At 43.2% G+C, this 22,395-nt stretch overlaps 2 protein-coding genes and 1 long non-coding RNA gene across 7 annotated transcripts in view; 2 read left to right on the forward strand and 1 right to left on the reverse strand.

The window, feature by feature from the left end:
- LOC148121332 (uncharacterized) overlaps nucleotides 1–22,395 on the reverse strand; it is a 138,275-nt gene that overhangs the window by 65,480 nt on the left and 50,400 nt on the right. The gene's annotated exons all lie outside the window — the stretch shown is intronic.
- LOC125403496 (antiviral innate immune response effector IFIT1-like) overlaps nucleotides 1–22,395 on the forward strand; it is a 70,055-nt gene that overhangs the window by 37,937 nt on the left and 9,723 nt on the right. Inside the window, exons 1-2 of one of the 4 annotated variants that reach the window (XM_087907968.1) lie at nucleotides 19,907–20,008; nucleotides 21,357–21,424. The exons of 1 other annotated variant lie outside the window; for it this stretch is intronic. Coding sequence is in view for 1 of the 3 variants with exons in the window: in XM_087907966.1 (XP_087764092.1) it covers nucleotides 19,890–20,008 (119 nt within the window). In the remaining 2 variants the exon portion in view is untranslated. Of the gene's footprint in view, nucleotides 1–18,412; nucleotides 20,009–21,356; nucleotides 21,425–22,395 lie in introns of those variants that run through there. 2 more of the 4 variants (XM_087907966.1, XM_087907967.1) reach the window with 2 other exon arrangements.
- On the forward strand, nucleotides 628–15,732 carry LOC148121336 (antiviral innate immune response effector IFIT1-like). Of its 2 annotated transcripts, XM_087907980.1 has the most exons (4): nucleotides 628–717; nucleotides 1,500–1,671; nucleotides 4,370–4,655; nucleotides 13,725–15,732. In XM_087907980.1, exons 3-4 carry the CDS (start codon nucleotides 4,651–4,653, stop codon nucleotides 15,109–15,111), a joined length of 1,392 nt encoding a protein of 463 aa, XP_087764106.1. In that variant the 5' UTR covers nucleotides 628–717; nucleotides 1,500–1,671; nucleotides 4,370–4,650; the 3' UTR covers nucleotides 15,112–15,732. The 2 variants fall into 2 exon arrangements, with proteins under 2 accessions (XP_087764106.1, XP_087764107.1); XM_087907981.1 differs by lacking the exons at nucleotides 1,500–1,671; nucleotides 4,370–4,655 and having other exon boundaries at nucleotides 634–717.

Raw genomic sequence — 22,395 nt, forward strand, 5'->3', positions numbered from 1 at the left:
GGTGAAAAAAGCCCTTATAATTCTGAACAAAAGGCAGAATTGTATGCTATTCTCATGGTACTAAGGAATTTTAAAGAACCTCTCAATAATTATTGATTCCCAATATGTAAAAATATGCACTGACAAAGTGTATGATTCCTGGACTTGATAAGCAGGATACAAGAAAAAAGACTGTCAAACCATGCAAAGACAGGCTAAGATGGTTTTGAAAATTTTTGTGCCTCTGAAAACAATCTGTCCCTTACTCTAGGCCTTAGTCGAAGTTGGTTACTACAATGTTGCAAATGAGACTTTGAGTGATTACCCATGTAGCCAGTTATCTCTGTCATTTATTGCACATTTTGGAAGCTGCTTGATTGTAATTCCTGCCTACTTCAATAATATTTTCTCCCTTCTCATGTCTTCGATTGGGTTGAAAAACTAGATAACCATTGTTACTTTTCTCTTATGATTTAGACAAACCATTTCTAATACAAGACAGACTCCTTAGGATACAATGATTATTGAAACATTTAGCATATGTTTCTTGCTTAATATTGTTTATCCTGGTTGTAACTCTAATTTTTATACTTGATTTCGGTTCTTATTGCGTATAGCTTTGTGTTGAGTTTGGAACTCTCTTATTTAGACAAAATTTGGAGGTGCACGGAAACATCCTTCAGTCAATGGCCTTTGAAAGACTGAACCAGATTAGGCATGACCTTGGATACCAAAAATGTGAGTACTCATATGCCCTCTCTCTCTCCTCTCTTGCCTGGATGCTGGATTCAGTTCCTGTCCCCTGTTCATACAGAGGACTGTGATCTGTGAGTTCCCCTTAAATAAAGAACTCTTATTGTACTTAATTCTGAGTTAATGTAGAATTCATTTATTCACACTCTCCTACACCCCAAGTTCAAGATAAACCAATTAACACAAAAAGTACAAAAGACTGAAAGAAGAGAGTAAATGAAACCAAAGACATAAAAAGTCAAACAAACAGGATATAAAGCCAGACAAAGAACCTCAGACAGGGAGCATAAAGTCTCACATTTTTGCCCTGGAATGGAGAATACTGGCACCCTGATGAACCCCCTAGATGTCCCAGATAGGGATCTCATGAAACAGAACTAGACTGACTCACCAGGAGGCCTCCTTAGAAGCTTGCTGCTTATCTCAGCTTAGGGGTTTGGTGTGGGAGGTCTTTCTGTATATGTGTTGTTTTTATTGGTAAATGAATATAGCTGTTTCGGCTATTGGCCTAGCAGAATTGAGCTAGGTAGAAAAACTAAACTGAATGCTTGGAGAAAAAAGTCGGAGTGAGGGAAAAGATATGTAGCCGCTGCCATAGGAGACAGATTCCAGAACTTTGCTGGTAGGACACAACCTCATGGTGATGCACAGATTATTAGAGATGGGTTGATTTAAGATGTAAGAGTTAGTTAGAAATATGCTTAAGCTATTGGCCAAACAGTATTGCAATCAATACAGATTTCTGTGTGATTACTTCGGAATTCTAGGTAACTTGGAAGCGAATGAACAGCCTCTGAAAACTAATTGGTACCCAATGTGGTAGTTCACTCTGATAGCCTGGCAAACCAAGGGCAACCTCATAACCTTCGTCTGTCTTAAAGCAGATGTCTCCTGAAGCAGCCTAGAATTCCAGAGCAAATGTTCAGGTTGAGAATTTAGGTAAGTGGTCTGAATCTCTCTGGTGCCCCCAGAAATTGATAAACCTACATGTGAGAATAAGACCATCACCACAATTTGAGTCAAATTGGAGCAAGCTTGATTTTAATGAGGTGTACCCAAGAGCTGGCTAGTTACTACCTCCAAAGTCATGCTAAAGCGAGCGGCCCCAAATTCATTTCTTGTGGTCCTTTTAAGGAATAAAATCACCAGTAGTTGCAAGGCAGGTCTGCTTTTAAAAAAAGACAAAAAACCAAAAAGACAAAACACCAACCATGGGGCAATAAGGAAATGAAGAAACATCTCAGAACACATCTTGTGGTCACCAAGTGATTAGAGAGGGTGGCTTGAGAAGTTTAGAAATAGTAAAGGAATTGTCAAAAACAAGCCAAGGTCATGCATTGGGGCAGGTAGGGCTCCACAAAGCAGACTTAAAAACTGCAACTCAACACTTACAGTATAGTGATTCAAGCTATTTTTCTGTTAACTAAACATCAGGTTTTAATTCAGCATTTTGTAGATAATCATTTATATAAACATTTTACAAAATAAAATACCAAGAGAATAAGCTATTTTAAAGTTTTTATAAATGTAAACACTAATATTACACAACTTCACTTTAGGGATAATTCTTTACATGTAAGTTTTCATGGGAAAAATCTTTTCATTAATATGTGTTACTATATTAGAAATATGCTTACTGTATTTTATGCGATTGTTTTCTTTGCCATGATAGCTATCATATTTAATGTTATCCTTTCTTCATATTTTTTCTTAAACACATAATCTCATTTATTTTTTGGTGCATATTACTTTTTAGAGGCTACTATTTAATTCATCATTTTTTGTTATTGTTTTAGTTTTGTGGGAGTTGTTGCTATTGTTACTGTTGCTATTGCTTTGCTAAGACAAAATCATGCTTTGCAGTCCATGTTGGCCTCAAATTCACTGTGTAGCTACAGTTGCCTTCAAATTCCTGGCATTCCTTGTCTTCAGCCTCACATGTGCAGAGACAGTAAGATTTCAAACACATTTCGCTAAATGTTACGTTCATGTCAGCTCTTGTTATATATACCATATTAAATGCAAATTCAGAAATGAATGTGATTGTTAAGTATCACCTAAATAAAATTGAAATAACTAAAAAAAACACTTACAGTAAATGGAAACTTATTGTATTCCATAAGAATAGAGCATTATGGGTACAGTATTCAAAATGGAGATAGGCAAGTTCCTCATTAGCTCTGTGGCTGAGTGTTTTGGCAAACAAACATGCCAAGACATTTGTATGAAGATCACAGTACAACTCCCCCACCTGCCCCAGATTTAGTTCTATTTTGATGATGGATTCTGGGAACTAAACCCAGGTGGAGGCAGGAATGATAGCAAGCATTTTAACTCTGTGACATATACCTAGCCAGCTCACTGACTCACACCTCCAGGTTCTTCAAAATTAAACGTCATCGGGGAAAATGTCCAAAGAGCCCCTTCCCCTTTTGTTGTCCACTGATTGAAGTTTAGGAATGAAACTCTCTGGTCAGGGAAAACTTTCAGGAGAGAATAAATGTTATCAAAGGGAGAGTGCTGCGCCAGCAGGGCAACTGTCCTTCTTCTGAGCATGGGACGTCAGCATTAACATGCAACACAACTTCAGGTTCTGCAGACAAGCCTTTATTCCACTTTCTCACACAGTATGTATAGCCCTCAGCAGGGGAGGCTAAGACAGCAAAATCAGGAAGCTCATCACCATAACTCAATGGCTTAGTGGTAAACATCCTTAGAAACACTGCTGAAAACAACAGGTTGTTCCAGTTTTTGTTCCTATTTTTAACCAAGTGCAAGAGTGCAAAACAGATCAAGTGGGAGTACGAAGGCCTGTCCTCTAGGGACCCAACAGGAGAGGGAGGTAGATATTTAAATTCCTTTCAATGACTTTATTATGTTTGGAGGACTGTAGGATGAGCTGTATTTGAGGAGACAGGGATCCATGGCCGGGCTAAGGAAGTAGACCTCAGTAGGGCTGAGAAAACAGATTAACCAAGGAAACCAAGATACTAAACTAACATACTTGACCTAGACCTGAACCAGTCTGAATTCCACCTTCTGCACTTTCCAAGACTGCTCTTCTTAGCCTTTAGGACAGGATAGCATCAAGGCTGTGAATACAGCACTCTACAAAGTGTTTATTTTTGTTTATGGGGCTGTGACTAGTGACAAGAACCCTTTACAAACAAACATCTCAGAACAATAAACACAAAGCAAGACTTCATGGCTCGAGGCTCTGGAATATTGACCTGGTTAACAAAGGGTTAACTCCTAAAGTCTAAGGTGAACTGAGAAGTTCTGCAGAGGGATGTGGATGTAAATGATGCACCTCCAGAAGTTCATAAGGAAAGTCAGACAGCAAAGCAAGTGGTATGAACCACTTCCAGACTGCAGGGGAACAGACCTGCAGATGGACTCTGCTATCCCTAAACTTCCCTTTTTCCCTCCCATCAAATCCACATGACTATGGGCTCACTTCCAAGGAGACAGTGTAGAACTTCAGTTCTTTTGATTGAGAAACAATTGTATTAGGAAGATGGCAGTCTGGTCCTTTATGTTCCCATCGCCTCCATCAACCCTTTAGGAACAGCATCTCCTGGTGCAGGGATGTCTCTCTCTGGACAGACAGTGAAACTGACATGTCTGTCTATTCCAGATCCTTCTCCCCATCAGTTCAGAGGAGAGAGCAAGAAGGAAAATCCCTGGTTGTCCACAGTTTCACAAACGAGAAACCTGAAGGCTTTAGTTTCACTTTCCAGTTTCAGTTTCCTACTGTTGTGTGCAACACCACACCTCCCTTTATAGAGCTGTTTCCCAGTTCTATCTGAGAGTCCAGTTGGTGAGAAAGTCCAGAAGAGAGCAGAGCATCAGGGAAGGATCCTGAGGAGCCCTGTCCTGGTGAAAGTCCAGAGAACTTCAGCCACCTTCACAGCCACCATGGGGTAAGGATTTCCTTGCTCTGCAGTTTGAGTGAACCCAGGACACAGACATTTGCTTGTGGCCAGGTCTCACTAAGTCTGCTTACATTCCTTCGTTCTCTCTTGTGGCTTATCTTTCTACTACTCAGAAAGGAATAAGGAGGCTAATTGTACTGAGGGTGCAGGAAATTTGTTCAATGATTGCAATATTTGCACGGGGCTGCATGAGTGAACAGATGCTTGCTGCAGTTTTTAAGGCTGTCTCACACATGTCGTTCAAAATCCCTGGGAGGTACACTAGCATGCTCATCCCATACAGAGAGATGATGACCAACGAGAGCTTCAGGAGTGTAGTAAGGTACCACTCTATGTAATTAGAGCCCTAAACGAGAGCAGCTGCTGAGAGTGCTCTCCTTGCCATATCCTGACCACACACATTCGCTCCCCTTGAAATGAACCCGAGACCCCCAGAGGATGTTTTGAGATGCTGCTCAAAGTTACTGGTCCTAGTGCTTTCTGCCCACCCCTGGCTGGGTTAAATTAAGAGAGAACACATTTTTTTTTCTGTCTTCAGTAAAAGACAAAAATGTGGAAATTCTAATACCTTTGATGAGAGATATTTCAATGTTTTCCTGCAAGAAACTAAATATGCCCAGGAAAATATGCATGTATGTATGTATACAAACATATACATGTTTATTCACATCCATATATATGTGTGTGTGTGTATGTGTGTGAGAGAGACAGAGAGAGAGAGACACAGAGAGAGACAGAGAGAGACAGAGAGAGAGAGATAATAAAGAAATGCTAGGCACCTGGAGTCTTTTTGTTTTTTGTTTGTTTTCGAGACATGGTTTCTCTGTAGCTTTAGTGCCTGTTCTGGAACTAGCTCTTGTAGACCAGGCTCATCGTGAACTCACAGAGATCCCCCTGCCTGTGCCTCCCAAGGGCTGGGACTAAAGGAGTGAGACACCACCACTGGGATCCAGCTCCGTGTGAAGTCTTTTTATGTAAATGTCTCTGACTTTTATGTTTGAAATTGCCTTCTGGGTTTAAAGTGTCAGTCAGTAGAGTTGTTTTCTCTCAAATCTAGGGCTACAATGTAAATCATCTCTTTCATAGGCAACTATTTTATGTTCTTGCACATAAAACCATGTATAGTACGTGAGTATGGAGGAGGCTGAGAGCTTCTGTTGTATGATGAGAGAGATTACAAAAACCACAGAGGTATAAAATTGTGAAATGAAATAAACAAGAGAGCAGGAGACACTAAGGGCTGTCAGGTGACAGTCATGGTCATAGGGCCAATGAGTAAGCTGTGCCAGGGTCCAGAGCTCTCATGAATCTAGCAGGTGTCTAGGACTGTAGTTTGTAAATGAGTGCCTGCAGTGTGCGAAAGGCTGGAGACCTCCAAGTGCACAGGGGAGGCTGGATGCTGAGATCTCGAAGTGCACAGGGGAGGCTGGATGCTGAGATCTCCAAGTGCACAGGGGAGGCTGGATGCTGAGATCTCCAAATGCACGGGCAGTGGGATCCAGGTTGCTCTCTGTCCCTGTTGCCCACACAAATGACGACTGCCTCTGTGCCTCTCAGCTTTTCTGATGCAAGTGCTTATGCACAAGTGCACATATCTCTCCATTGGGGCACAGCTCCACAAAGGGATCCTTGTGAGCCTCCCAACCAAGGCAGATCTCCATGGACAGATGGTGTTCAGTTTTCAGAGTGTTCTTAGCTACCATGCTAATGTCTTTATTTCCCCTAATGCATGGACACAATCTCTAATTCCAACTGTGGGCTGCTGTAGGTAGGGAAATCAAAGAAAAGCAGGATTGAATCTGATGTCCCTAGACCATGATTAATGTTCCTGTTGAAAAATGCCCATGCTTTCTAAGTGACCGGGAAAAGAAGGAGTAAACATGCATTTAGTGCTCTAAAGAGACAGAGACAGAGACTCAGAGAAGAAGAAATGCTGGGCTCTCTGCAAAGGCCATGGTCAGCAGACCAATGGTCTGCACAAGGCATAAAGGAAATGTGGTTGAACACACCTTAGCCAGCCAGTGTTGTTCACACTCATAGATGATGGGTCCAGGGGGGTCATGCAAAGGTGGGGACAGACCACTAAAGTCTAATAAACTAGAAGCAAACTTTGTCCCAGAAACAAGAATCCTGTAAAAAAAATATTAAATTAAAAATCTCCACAGAGCACAAAACGTTTATCAGCTAGTTGAGACCACAGGCAGAGATGGATTTTGTTAGGCTGTGGTAAAAGGTTGGTTTCTGAACCCACCTTTTTATAGTAGGGACACTGAGCATTAGATCTGAACAAAGGAATTTTTAATATCTCAAGGTAAAACTCAGACACAGATTGCCTTATTTTACAATCTCCATTAACAGAGGTTTTTAGTTAAAGCTGTGTTTACACTTAATCTATTGTCTTCCTGGTACTTCCAGGCGGTGTTTACTGAAGCCCTGTGCTCTCCCCTTTGATGCTGCCAGTTACACATAGCAGGGATAGTGCGTAATCCAGATATCATATATCTATTTCCTAAAAGCTGACTCAGCTGATATCCGTAGGGTAGCTCTCAGTTTGCAGAGAGATGCTTTGACCTTGTAAATAGAACTATGGGTTGTAAAACGAAATAACCCCTTGTTAATAGTTCATCCTCAGGCTGCTGAGAGAGCTGCTGACAGTCTGTTCCCATTTTCCTAGACTTACAATTTATATTTCTGGAATATACATTTTATATTCTTATTCTTGAACTTTTCACTAGAGTCTGACCTTGAGCAGTTTGTTGTGAGAATGTTAAATTAATCCCAATTGAATTTGAAAAAAAAAGTTCTTTGGTATAATACAATGCTCTGTCCACAAGGACGCACAATTGCACTGGATCTCAACTCCAAGTACTTCTAATAAGATGGGTTGTAGAGGTAGCTTTTACGTGTTGCCTTAAAGACCCAGGGAAGGATCTTGTGTGGGGTCAGTCATACAGATAGTGTGGAGGACTTTGGGGAATTAACCAACTCCCTTCTACATTTGGGAGCCTGGGGAGACTTTGGCCATACAGATAAAGCAAAGGTCACCTAGCTATTGGCCACCTCTGGTCCTGCTGTGGGAGCATGGTATGTCCTGGATTTGTAGAGAGCACCATCTCCAGGCTATTAATGATATCTATTCCCAGCCTTCAGGGTAGAAAAACAAGCTATCCATTTCTCTTATTGAAGAAACAGTCCTACATGTCTATCATTGCTGGTTTACTTCGTGCTCATCTGAGGGGAGAAGGAGTTTGTGCTGCTGAACAGACAAAGACAGAACAAGAAGAGAGAAACAGAGTGAGAGAGAGACAGAGAGACAGAGACAGAGAGACAGAGAGAGAGACTGACAGACAGACAGAGAGACAAGGATAAAAAAAATTTCTTACGCTTTTATCTCTTTCTAGTTTTGCTTATCAAATGTTATAGTTAAAGACCTGAGTATAGGAACAATGACCAACCATTCCCAGAGACACTTTTCAAATATTCAAATAATTGTGTTCAACATCAATTGAACTCTAGCAGGGGCAATGAGAGGTGAGGGGAGCAGAGAGAGGGAGGGAAGGAGTTAAGGAGAGAGAGAGAGAGAGAGAGAGAGAGAGAGAGAGAGAGAGAGAAAGAGAGAGAGAGAGAGAGAGAGAGAGAGAGAGATTGACAGACAGACAGAGAGACAAGGATACAAAAAAAAACTGCTTACGCTTTTAACTCTTTCTATCTTTGCTTATCAAATGTCATAGTTAAAGACCTGCGCATAGGAACAATGACCAACTATTCGCAGAGACACTTTTCAAATATTCAAATCATTGTGTTTAACATCAGTTGAACTCTACCAAGGACTCATGATTAGAAACAGACATAGAAATATTTTATTATGAAACAGTGCTCTCGAAATCAGAATGGACAAGTGAGATGAGGCATAAGCCTCAAAAGCACTGAGCTGTGGAGATACGGCATGAACAAAGAACCGTGGCTCCTCTGCTGGTTGGTACATCAAGGCCATTTTGAGCATCCTCTGTCCATGACATGGAGCCTAGGGAAGAAAGGGCTGTCAGTGTTTCTACTCAATAGGCTTTATTTTCATAATCACTGATGCCGCTGTCTCTGAGGACCAATCTCACGCAACTGTCTGTAAGGTCTGACATACCACGTGACAGGTGGAGAAACCATCACTGTTGTTTCCCTCGGAGACTGAGACTGCTGCTGCAGAGATGGCTCAGGGGGTAAAGGGCTTGCCAAGCAAGCGTGGGAATGGCAGTCTCAGTGCTGTTACTGAGAGGAGCTGCAGACCACTGTCTTTCCTCAGAAAACAAGCAGGTGAAGACCAGCGCCTAATGCTGTCCACCGACCTTCATAGGTGGGCCTTGGCATTTGCACCCCCTCCACAAACACAATTTAAATGCCATGTGAAAAGGAGGAGCATGGAGAGAACAAGGCTTAGAAGAAGCCCCTAAAAGAAAGTTATTTTCTAATCGTTATGTCTACTTTAAAAATAGGTTTTTACTTTTCCTTAATTTACTTTAATGTATTCTTCCGCATGGTTTTTGTTTATTTTTGCTGTTAGAAGCCAATGACATTTCTCCCTTTCTTTTCCTTTCGTCTTTCAAGCCCCTCACATTCACCCTCCCTGCTCTCCTCCAAATTCATTGCCTCTTTAGTTCATTCATTGTTTTTGTATGTGTGTATATAAACATATATGTGTGTGTCCCTGTCCAGAATTTATAATGTTTCTTGTTATGTATAATATCAGGGTTGAACATCTGGTGCTGTACAACCTAGCCTGGGGGATACCAGCTCTCCAGTCCCCACTGTACTGGTTGTTCATTGTGCTTTGTGTATCATTGAGGCTTCACTGACTCTTCCTATCTGATCTATATGTTTCCTGTCCATTGTTATCATCTTTGTTCAGCTCATTTTTGGTCATTTAAGCCAAAGAAATTTTCAAAAATTTTAGAGGTGAATTTTATCTCTGGTCTTATGTATAGAAATGGCATTCAAAACTAACAAAAGACTGTAAGATTCCCAAATTGGGAGGGGCATCTATCTATCTAGTCTCTTACTGAGATGTGTGCTTCTCTACACCAAAATCCCCTGTCTCAGAGTAGTTGCTTCCAGATGGTCACTTCTAAAACTCTACATTTGCTGGGAAAGTGTTGTTTTCTTTTCCTTTTTCTATCTCCCTTTTTCATAACCCTGCCAGAATGCCTTCAGAGAAGGTTAAAATCTTTTTTTTCTGAAAGTATCTCTAACCTTCAAAGAGACTGAACGTTTGCCAGACTTGAAACCAAGGTAATAATGGTGCCTGAGCACATACAGTTTTTTACACAGTCACACAGATAACAGGGACAGACAGCTCAAACACACACGACAGACAGACCACAGACCACAGACTATAGGAAGGTGGAAACACAGGAAGAAAACTGAGGAATACACCCTGGGCTCTTTACCCACCCCTGGACTCTAGACAAATGCCATGATTTAAACCTTTCTTGCAACATTTTCTCGTGGGTGCTTTTTCCATCTTAAATGGTGACTAAACCATAGTTGTATATTCTTCCTACTCTATTTTTGCATTCAGTTGTATGAGAGACTTAAAATCTGCCCAAAAGAACCTCTTTCTTCAAATCAACATAGAGATGCTAAATCAAGAAGTCAAAATCATTTGGCTATACTAATGTCCAAACTGTGTCCCTGTCCAAATCAGCCTCAAGAATAGTACTTACCTATGAATAAAGGTAGAGGAAGGTGATTAAAGTTTGCTGAAGATGCAAGGGTGGCTCTTCTGCTACAGGACCAGGAGGTTTTCCTACTAGAAGAAGAAGAAAACAGAAAAGAGTTGTCAGAGTTCATTGCACAGACAGGAAAGACTACATGAGAATCGAGCAGGAATGTGGTCCTCTGCATGTCAGGAAGAAACACCTCTCAGGTGAGGTGCCGTACAGACAGGCTATTTGATGTCATGGCAATTAATGTCTTAGGAAAGGGAAGGCCCATTCAGATTCCCTCTCCACTACTGCTGGGACTCATAGCTAGGATCATCCTTGTGGATTCCTGACAATTTCTCCAGCATCAGGATTCTCCCCAACCCCATATTTGCCCCCTCTATCAAGGTACCTCTTACATTGCTCTCCCGCTCTGTCCCATCCCTGACTCGATTCTGGTGCAGTTTATCCAGAAGCTTTTAATTATTTTCCCTTCCTGGGACCCTGATGTGTGTGTCTCTTAGAGTCCCCCTTTTGACCTAGCTTCTCTGGGTTTGAGAATTGCAGCCTCGTTATTCTTTGCTTTACATATAATATGGACTTTGAGTGAGTACATACTGTGTTTGTCTTTCTGGGTCAGGATGCTTTTTCTAATTCCATCCTTTTGCCTGCAAATTTCAAGATGCCATTGCTTTTTAGTGCTGAACAATTAGTGACTACCCTACTTGTCATCACAAAACTACATCTAGTAACTGATGGAAGCAGACACAGTGACCCACATCCAAGCACTTGGCTGAGCTCCTGGCATTCAGTTGAAGAGAGGGAGGAGGGATCATATGAACAAGGGTGGGGGTGAAGAGCATGGTGGGAAAAACCACAGAGACAGCTGACCTGAGCAAGTTGGAGCTTACAGACTATGGACAGATAGTTGGGGGACCTGCATTGTGTTGAAATAGATTCTCTGAATATGGGGTGACAGTCATGTACCTTTATCTATTGTGGGGCTTTCTGGCAGTGGAATTAGGACCTAACCCAGGTGCATGAACTGATTTTTTTTTAGCCCATTCCCTGTGGTGGACTACCTTATTCAACCGTGATACAGAGGATATGGTCTTGGTCTTGCCTCAACTTGGTATGCCATACTTTGTTGAGTCCCCAAGGAAGGCCTTACCCTGTCTGAGGAGTGGACGGAGGGTGGAAAGAAGGGTGGTAGGGAGCAGGATGAAAGGAGGGAGGGGAAACTGAGATTGGTATGTAAAAAATATTTTTTAAAAATATAAATCCCCAAAAGTTATGTTGGCAAGTTATTCTGCCCAGTAATTTTTCTCTGCCTGTTTGCAGAGGGCTCAACCATGCACTCAGTGTTCTGTCTCTGGTCTTTCTGTAACGCCATCCCCCATGGTTTATATGCCTTTTTCTCTTATAGGGATATTCATGTTAGCACCATAATGTCTTGATTATTTTAGCTTTATAGTGATTTCAATTCTTTGTTTTCAAAAATAATTTTTATTACAGGGCCATCTTGGAGATTTTCTAGCAGTTTGGTCTGTCACACAAAGCTTCCTTTGAGGTGACAGTGCTGTGTTCTGGTCTTGCAGTATTTAAAACTGGTGTTCATGGACCTTAGCTGGGGTTTTCAGAAAGAAGACATCTTATGGGAACTTAACTGAAAGGAAGAAGAAGAAGTTCCTACAGTAGATGCTGAACCCAGAAGTGGGGGGTTATCCAGAGTCATCAGGATTTTGATCATAACATTTTCAGGATAGAGGCACAGGGGATGGGTGGTTTGTTAGGTCCAACTGGTTGATTCACGAGGTTTCTAAATGGCTGTGATGTTCTATTTGTCGACACTTAAGGCTTCCAAGCTAGAGGGTTCCTTTATTGGAAAGACCTAACAGGGTATTGCACCTCCTACTGCTATTCTTGGCATCTGATCAGATCAAAGCCAAAGACAGCTGATTTAAGCACTATGGCATCTCTGGCCTCTGGCAGACAGCTACGAAGAGGACTAAGGGCCTATTGTCATCTAGCCATGGACCGACTCAGAGCTGCTGCCGTGGGTGCCTACAAAACCCGAGTGACTCAATCTGTCTCTTGCTCTCAACACTGATAGAAAACCAGGAAACTCCTGTGGATTTTATAACATATCCATGTGTTTAGCCTCACTAATCTCCCCAAAGACCAGAAACAAAAACCACTAATGTCATTCCCATTACACAAATGGGTACAGTGTGATACTGAGGCATGGGTGAAACACTCTAGGGAAGTGACTGTCCTGCTCCATAGCAAAACAAGAAAGCACATGAAGTGTAGATGCATGTTTAGAACGCAGGGATTCTTTGTAACCATAGGAGAGGACATCTTAGGCGCCACTCTGTAGTGGGGGGAGGGCTTATCATCCCACCTGAGTAGGAGAAGCAGGCAGCATTCCACCACCCAGCTAGCTTATACCTGAAATAACCACACAGAAATTGTATTAATTAAATTACTGCCTGGCCCATTATATTTAGCCTCTTCTTGGCCAACTCTCACATCTTAATTAACCCATTTCTATTACATCAGTGTATCACCATGTGACTGTGGCTTACCGGCAAGATTCTAACCTACATCCTTCTCAGACTGGAGATTAATGGTGTCTACCTGACTCTGTTCTTCTTCGCAGCATTCTGTTCTGTCTTCCACCCCTACCTGAGTTCTGACCTATCAACTAGACAAAAGCAGTTTCTTTAATAACCAATGAAAGCAACACAAATATAGAAGGACCACCTACACCATTATTAAGTCACCTCCCCCACCTATGTTGCCCAAAGAAAAAAGATTCAGAGAAAATCGTATCGCTAGTGTCAGAAGGCTGTCCCAAGGCAGAGAGCATGTCCATTTGTTCTGAGTCAGCCCCCTTCTGAGAAGACACCAGCTGTTTGTGTTTGAGACACAAAGGGAAGGACTTGCAATGACAAATAGTTCCTATTTAGGTCAGCTCAGGTGGTAGACACTTGTACATATTGTCCTCACAAACAGTGGGGAAGGGGGAATAGTTTTATCGAGTTCCACATCTCAGGGCAAGAGTCTGACAAGAATGCGGGTGGGCCTGTATCTCTGTGACTGTGGCCAGTCTGGAATAAATGGATGAACTCCAAAGCTAAGATTGTAAGAACATGTACATGGACATGTATGTGCAAAGAGACTCTGGCAGTTATAGTAAGTGGACCTGAGGGATCTATGTACAAAACAGATATCAAGAAATTCTAAATGAGCAAAATGTTAGATTATCAAGAAATAAGCAAGAATGTTGTAAAATGTGTTTTGCATGGTGTCAGATTCAACCCGGTCTCACATAACAAACCATCCTACTTCCTTCTTGCAGAGAGAATGGTCAAGCTGATGTGGTCAAGGAGAATCTGCTTCAACTGAAATGTCACTTCACGTGGAAACTGCTGTTTGAAGACATTGACATACCTGATTTGGAAATGAGAATCTCGGAGGAAGTCAAGTTCCTAGACATCATGAGCACAGTGGGGATGCACAACCTCCTGGCCTACGTGAGACACCTGAAAGGTCAGCATACGGAAGCCCTGCAAAGCCTGAAAGAAGCAGAAACCTTGGCCCAGAGAGAGCAGTTGGGCAAGAGAAGCGTGGTGACCTGGGGCAACTGTGCCTGGGTGCATTACCACATGGGCAGCTTGGCAGAAGCCCAGACATACCTGGACAAGGTGGAGAATACTTGCAAGGAATTTGCAAGTCCCTTCCGCTACAGGATGGAGTGTGCCGAGATGCACTGTGAGGAAGGCTGGGCCTTGCTAAAGTGTGGAGGACAGAATTATAGACGAGCCATGGCCTGCTTTGCAAAAGCTCTGGAATCTGAGCCTGAAAACCCCGAATACAACACTGGCTATGCTGTCGCCACCTATCGTGAAGACTTCGATGACAATAATATTTCTCTGGAACCCCTGAAGAAGGCTGTCAGGTTAAATCCAGCAGATCCATATATTAAAGTTTACCTTGCCCTGAAATTTCAGGATGTAGGAGAAACAGATGAAGCAGAAAGACACATTGAAGAAGCCCTCAGCAGCACATCCTGTCAAACCTATGTCTTTCGTTATGCAGCCAAGTATTACCGAAGGAAGCGCTGCACAGACAAAGCTCTCCAACTCCTACACAAGGCCTTGCAGACATCACCTGACTCTGGCTATCTGCATTACCAAATAGGACTCTGTTACAGGGACCAAATGATCCAACTGAAGACACCCAGAAACACACTGTCTAGAAGGCAGGGCAGCATGCAGGAAATGGCACAACGGGCCATCTGTCAATTTCAGAAGACTGTGGAACTGAGGCCCACGTTTGATGTAGCTTACGTTTGCATGGCTGAAGTGTACGCAGAAATTCACCAATATAAAGAAGCTGAGGCAAATTTTCAGATGGTTCTGAACATGCAGAACCTTATAGGTCACAGAAAACAAGACATTCATCTACGCTATGGCCGTTTCCAGCAATTTCATCAAAATTCAGAAGACATGGCGATCACTCACTACTTAAAAGGTCTAAAAATAGAAGAAACGTCGTATGCCTGGAGGAAAATACTCATAGCTTTGGAGAGAGTGGCTGACAGACGGGTTCAGCAGAATGTTCGACCTGTGGAGAGCACCAGCCTCCTTGGGTTAGTCCACAAGCTGAAAGGAAACATGCACGAGGCCCTGATGTACTATGAGAAGGCTCTGAGGCTCACTGGGGAGATGAACCCTGAGTTCTGAATGCAGCTCACCTCTGCAAAGATAATGTACTCGTCACTGAGATTCCATCCCTCCTAACTGATTGATTTCCCCACAGCTGCATACTTGCTGGAATCCAAGTACCTAAATGCATTGGGTCCTGCCACCTCTTTCCTACTTTCTCATTGTCCTGTCTAGAAGGAATTTCCGTCCCCACTATACCTGCTCACTTAATAGTCAGAACTGACGCCTGCTGTTCTCGACCCTTCGAGCCCTGTCAGTCACCTTTTTCCTTTTGTCTGTGCTGTGAGAAAGAAAGTCTTCATTCCCTGCCTGCCAGTGTCCGGGACAAAGAAGTCTTCTCCAATTAGAATTCATTTTAGGTGATCAGAATCTCTTACAATAGCACAACCTCAGAACAAAAGACATGAGCAAGAAGGAGAGTTTGAAAGCGGGAGAGGTCTCACAGTCCAGGACACCCATTCACAGCTAATGAGAGACTTAAGTGTGGGAACAGTAATGCATGGAAAGCTTGCTGGGACCTTACAGACTGAAGAAGACATAAGAAGTTTGCCTGATTTTTTTTCTCCAATTGATAGTGTGTTGTATGTGATGCTTTTCCCTCCACTAAAATAAATTCATTAAAATTCACTGAAATCACAAGCACTTTCAGTACAATTTGTTGATAGTACTCCAAAGGTTCGTCTTTCATGGTACTCAGCAGGGCATGGGGTAGCAGAACCAACTCCCAGGAGTCTAGTGGGCAAGCCGGAGAGAAAGCTGTGCACATGAAAGCAGCACGTGGGATGTGAAACATGAAGAAGGTTATTTCATTCTACACAACACGTGTTAGCAAGCATGCCTGATGCTACCCAGGTACCTGAGCGCTGCTGTTTCTCAGTAGGGAAGAAGATGCTTGGGATGGGCATAGAGTTCATTTGCCTGACCCTTGGGAAAGTACAACTGATACTTTCTACAGATTTATCCATGTTAAGCCAATAACATGTTTCTTAAATTCAAGCAATGGAAACTATAGTGTCAGCTCTCAGGATTCATACAGATGCTCCCTGGTAGCCCTCATCAATGGAGAAGGGTAACTGAGATAGGAGAAGAAAGGGGAACGGGAGAAGGAAAGATTGGGAAGCAGCAAGAAGACATGCAGTTTGATTGACAAGCTAGGATCTGGATATTTGGCAGACTCTTCTCTTCCAGGAAACCATTTCCACCTTTGCCGTAGGGGAGACAAATTTACAAGATATTTCAGGGGATGATACGTGTGTCGGATACTGGATGCTTCAGCTATCTGGCGTGTTCCTTTTATCAGTAAGCCCTGTCTCCTTTACTTCAGTCCATGAGAGTTATAGGTCAAAACTAGAGAACTGAAATGCTTCAGGTTCTTGCATTGATTAAAGTGCCTTGAGTTCCTAGATCCCAGACTCCCAGGCCCAGGATGCACCTTTGCGCTCTATGTCTGCTGACCTCACTGCCAATGCTCAGGAGCTCTTCTCTGCCCTCTGTTCCTCCCCTCTTGCTGCTGTCTAACTGTCCTGTCAGCTCCTTCGGGTTTAATTTGCTCTCCCCTCATAGTGTTGTCTCTCTTTCATTGTCCTGACTCTTCTCATGGACACAGTTGCATGGATGAGACTTCAACAAGCTGTGACCTGCCCTGCACAGTATGCAAGGGACAGTCATGGGTGATGCAGTGTGCATGTGCACAAGCACACACACAAGCACACACACTAAATAAGTATTTAAATTAGTAATAAGTAAAACCACTGTGCTTTATGGTTTGAGCATCAGGCTGTAGCTAATAACGTCACTATTGTTTACTGAATATGGATTATGTGTACTTCGTGACCGGTTCTGTTCTCAGTGTTCTTTGATGAACTGTAGTTGAAAAGAGGAGTGAGATGATCCCCCACAAGAAAGAGCCATAGATGAGTAGGAAGCCAGGAGGGGGCTGCTGGTACTGATGCTGTAGTCAGCGTCAGACCAAGAAAGATGCTGAGGAATCAGGCCAGCAGTCAAAAGGCCTAACCAAGTCATGGGCAAGAGCTGCAAGTCAGGTCCAGGTCTAGATGGGTGATCAGGGGAAAGGGTCTTCAGTAGAGCAGACTGCATCAAGGGAGGGGACTAAGGTTGGTCAATTTGTCCCTTGACACAAACCACAGGTATCAGATGATAGGTTAGTATGGGGCTGTGACATCCAGTGTCTGCTAACTGTCACTCTATGGATAATATCCAAGGATGGAAGCAACACCCCTTCTTTGTCAGGGTCCGATGCCCCGACATTAACTATTTTTTTCTTGGACCTGCAGGGAGGCACAGGAATAATTGAGACACAGTTCACACAGCAATATGGGAAGGGAGTCTCAGGCTTTATTCAAATCCTGAAGATAACCACTCTGTCTAACCAAACACCTTTTAGTTTACCAAGGTGACAGCACAGACCCCAGACATCCACATGGCCTTTGGTTATAACTCAGCCCTTAGCAACACAGATCGCTGCTGCAGCAGGGCCTGGGACATGGACATAGGCCCTGACTGGGGTTTGGCACAGACTTCTCCACAGTGATCTTGTAGGGAAGCCTCCTTTCCTCTCCCAAGTGTAAACCATTTGTCAGTCTGGGCTGGATGAGTGCTGAGCACAGTTGGTGTATTTTCTGGCTCTATCCAGAGGCTAAAGTGTTTGTGACTGTAAGCCCCATTCTTTGGTCTCCATTTTTGGAGGCCCCTGTCTCTTTGTCTGTCAAGCCCTGACCATTCCCTGGATCAGGGTCATGACAGCCTGCCAAAATTTTGACCACTGCCCCAGTCGATTTAAACTGCTTCCCCAGAAAGTTCCCTCGTGTTCTCTTTCCTCCACTCCTCCCCCCAACCCCCCACCCCCACCCCGCAGCCGGTAAATATGTTCCTGGTATCCCAGCTCCCCCTCGCGGCCACCCAAGAGAACAGGAGTCCCATTAAATTTGGATATTTGTAAATTTGACTTGTAATTTGGCTTGATTGGATTTTTTTGTTTGTTTTTGTTTTTTGTTTTTGTTTTGTTGGTTTTTTTTTGGTCAGCAGAGAACTCGTGTTAGCAAAATTCCTAACATCTTGGAGGTCCCACCGGGTAGGGTAGCCTTTCTGCGTGGCCATAGGCCACATATCAAAAGCCCCCTAGTCCACAATCTGAGCTCTCCATGCCACTCTGAAATTGGCTCCCAGGCTACAAAGTTGTTCTTTCTTGGTGAGTCCCTTTTTTTTTTTGTCGATGCTATAGGGCTTTGGGGGGGACCCATTTTTACTTACTTTCATCGATTATCGGACTCTTTGTGGAAGCTGCCGGCCCACACCAAGAGTTCTGACCTCAGCAGCTAGACCGGCAAGACCAGGTCTAGCTGAGATGGACGTTGTTTGCTTTAGGGACACCTAGCATTCAATTTCCCCGACCTAGTTAGACCGAAGAGCTATTTTAGTGGACGCACTGTAATACTTAGGCTACACAGTTGGGCACAGACTTTAAAATGGGCACTTGCAGTTCAAAGCCAGATCCTCTGTCACTTCTGGGATGCCTCTTACAAAATCTTTATAAATTGGGGCTGTCCGATACAGTCTGTCCCGAATGGCTAATTTCTCTATGCACTAAGATTTGGCCTCAATACTATGTTGACAATGGAATACCAGAAGGAAGCCTTGATCTTATTGTCCTCTGGAACATAGAAGATTTTTGTTGCCTTAAGGACAAAAGGGCAGAGCTTACACATGTCCATGGTTTTTCAGCTGTGTGTCTTTCCTTTCCCTTAGTAGACAGTGTCTCGCGGCACTGGTCTTGGTAGCTAAGGCCACAACGCCTCCAAATGTCCAATCATCTGGGAATCGGGATCCCAATAATTCCAGCTGGACCCTCCTATGAAGCAACATTTTTTACATTTCTCTCCTTTCCTGTCTACCCCTTTCCTTGCCAATCTGGAAGTTCAAGGTCAACTTCCACCTTACCCACCTTCTTCTCCTTCTCACCCTCACTCTCCTACCCCAACTGCCCACCAATAAACCCCCTCTGCACACAGGGCTAGCACCTCCCAATCCTCCCCAGTCTCCTCCCATAACGGATACCAACATAGCTCTGCCCTCTTCTGCCCTGTCCGGGAGGTGGCAAGAATCAATGGCATTATAAAAGCTCATGTTCCCTTTTCTCTTCCAGATTTCTCTCAGATAGAAAAGAGGCTAGGTTCCTTTTCTACTAACCCTTCTGCTTATATTAAAGAGTTTTGTTATTCGTCCCAGACCTAGGATCTAACTACTAAAGCCTCAGGTACACTGAGAAGTTGTGCAGAGGGAGGTGGACATGCATGGATGGCATCTGCAGAAGTTGATAAGGAAAGCCACGCAGCAAATCAAGTGGTTTGGACCACTTCCGGACTGTAGAGGAACCAACTTGCAGATGGACTCTGCTATCCCTAAACTTCCCTTTTACCAACCCGTCAAATCAACATGACTATAGTCTCACTTCCAAGGAGACAGTGTAGAACTTCAGTTCTTTTGATGAAGATGCCAGTCTGGTCCTTTATGTTCCCATCGCCTCCATCAACCCCTTTGGAACAGCATCTCCTGGTGCAGGGATCTCTCTCTCTGGACAGACAGTGGAATTGACATGTCTGTCTATTCCAGAGCCTTCTCCCCATCAGTTCAGAGGAGAGAGCAAGAAGGCCAATACCTGGTTGTCCACAGTTTCGCTGACAAGAAACCTGAAGGCTTTGTTTCAGTTTCCAGTTTCATTTTCCTACTGGTGTGTGCCACACCACACCTCATTTTATAGCACTGTTTCCAGCTTATATATGAGAAGTCCATTTGGTGTGAAAGTCCAGAAGAGAGCAGAGCATCAAGGAAGGATCCTGAAGAGTCCTTTCCTGGTGAAAACCCAGAGAACTTCAGCCACCTTCACAGCCACCATGGGGTAAGGATTCCTCTGCTCTGCAGTTTGAGTGAACCCAGGACACAGACATTTGTGTGTGGCCAGGTCTCACTAAGTCTGCTTACATTCTTTTGTTATGTCTTATGGGCTCTCTTTTTACTACTGAAAAGGGAACAAGGATGCTAATTGTACTGACGGCCCAGAGAATTTGTTCAATGGTTATAATGTGGGCCTGGGGCTGGATGAGTGAAAGAATACTTGCTAGAGTTTTTAAGGCTGTCTCAGACATGTAGTTCAAATCCCTGGGTGATACATTAGCATGCTCATCCCATAAAGAGAAACAATTACCAATGAGAACTTCAGGAGTAGAATAATGATGTGGGATTCCCTTCCATATGCTGTGAATACCATTGGTTAAATCTGTTTGGGGCCTGTGATAGGGTAGATCAGAGCTAGGTGGGGAAAACCAAACTTAATGCTAGGAGAAAGAATGCAGAGTCAGAGAGAACTCATGTAACTCCACCAGAGACAGACTTTGGTCAGAATCTTGTCAGTAAGCCACAGCCACATGATGATACGCAGATTACTAGAAATGGGTTAAATTAAGATGTAAGAGTTGGCCAGTAAGAAGTTAGAGGTAAGGAGCCAAGCAGTGATTTAATTAATACAGTGACTGTGTGGTCTTTTTGGTTCTGGGCAGTTGGGACAAACACACAGCCTCCTACAATACAAAGTAACGACTCTATGAACTTAGAATCCTAAAAGAGAGGAGCTGCTTAGAGTGTCTTCCTTCCCATCTTCTATCCCCACATATTCATTGCCCTTGGGATGGACCCTAGAGACACTGAGAGGATCTATTGAGATGCTGTTCAAGGTTACTGGCTCACCTGCTTTTAGCCCATCCCTGGCTGGGTTAACACAAGACAGGACACATTTTTTCTGTCCCTTAGTAAGAGACAAAATGTGCAAATTCTATCATATTTGATGTGAAATATTTAAATCTTTCCCCACAAGAAACTAAATTCCCCCAGCAATTTATGCATATATGTATGTATATTCACAATCATATACTTATATAAAATATAAAGAAGTACTAGGCACCGTGGAATCTTTTTTATTTTTTTATTTTTTGGATATATTTGGTTTTGTTTTTCAAGTCAGGGTTTCTCTGTAGTTTTGGAGCCTATCCTGGATCTAGCTCTTGTAGACCAGTCTCATCGTGAAATCACAGAGCTCTGCCTGCCTTGCTTCTGAGTGTTGGGATTAAAGGTGTGCATACCACTAACTGGCTCCAAGTAGTTTTTTATGTAAATGTCTCTTGCTTTTATGTTTGATATTGCCTTTTGGGTTGAAAATGTCAGTCAGTAGAGTTGTTTTCTCTTAAATCTAGGGCTACAGTGATCATCTCTTCCATAGGCAACTATTTTCTGTTCTTGCACATAGAAGCATCTATAGAACGTGAGTATAGAAGAGGCTGTGAGCTTCGGTTGTATGATGAGACAAAATACAGAAAACACAGAGGTATAAAATTGTGGAATAAAATAAACAAGAGGGCTGGAGACACTAAGGGCTGTCAGGTGACAATCATGGTCATAGGGCCAGTGACTAAGCTGTGCCTGGGTCCAGAGTTCCCATGACTCTAGCAGGTGGCTAGGACTGTAGTTTGTAAATGAGTGCTTGCAGTGTGCGAAAGGCTGGAGACCTCCAAGTGCACAGGGGAGGCTGGATGCTGAGATCTCCAAGTGCACGTGCAATGGGATCCAGGTTGCTCTCTGTCCCAGTTGCCCACACAAATGGCGAATGCCTCTGTGCTGCTCAGCTTTCCTGCTGCAAGTGCTTATGCAAAAGTGCACGTATCTCCCCCTTAGGACACAGCTCCTCAAAAGGATCCTGGTGAGCCTCCCAGTCAAGGCAGATCTCCATGGATGGCAGGCGTCCAGATTTCAGAGTGTTCTGAGCTACCATGTCAATGTCTTTATTTCCCATAATGTATGGGCACCACCTCTAATTTCAACTATGGGTTGCCATAGGCAAGGATATCAAAGAACAGCAGGGTTGAATCTGATGTCCCTGGACCATAATTAATCTTCCTGTAGAAAAATGCCCATCGTTTCTACGTACCCAGGAAAATAAGAAATAAACATGTATTTAGTTCTTTAAGATACAGAGACAAAAAGAATCAGAAAAGAAGAAATGCTGAGCTCTCTGCAAAGGTCAGGGCCAGCAGAATAATGGTCTACACAAGGCAAGAAAGAATGTGGTTGAATACACCTTCGTCAGCTAGTGTTGTTCACACTTCTAGATGTTGGGTCCATTGGGGTCATGCAAAGGTGGGGATAAAAAACCAAAGTCTAATAAACCAGAAAGAACCTTTATTCCAAAAACAGGAATCCAGTAAAAAATAAAATGAAAAATCTCCATGGGGCTTG

The sequence above is a fragment of the Myodes glareolus genome, chromosome 7, assembly GCF_982192425.1.
Source record: "Myodes glareolus chromosome 7, mMyoGla1.1, whole genome shotgun sequence".
Lineage (NCBI taxonomy): Eukaryota > Metazoa > Chordata > Mammalia > Rodentia > Cricetidae > Myodes > Myodes glareolus.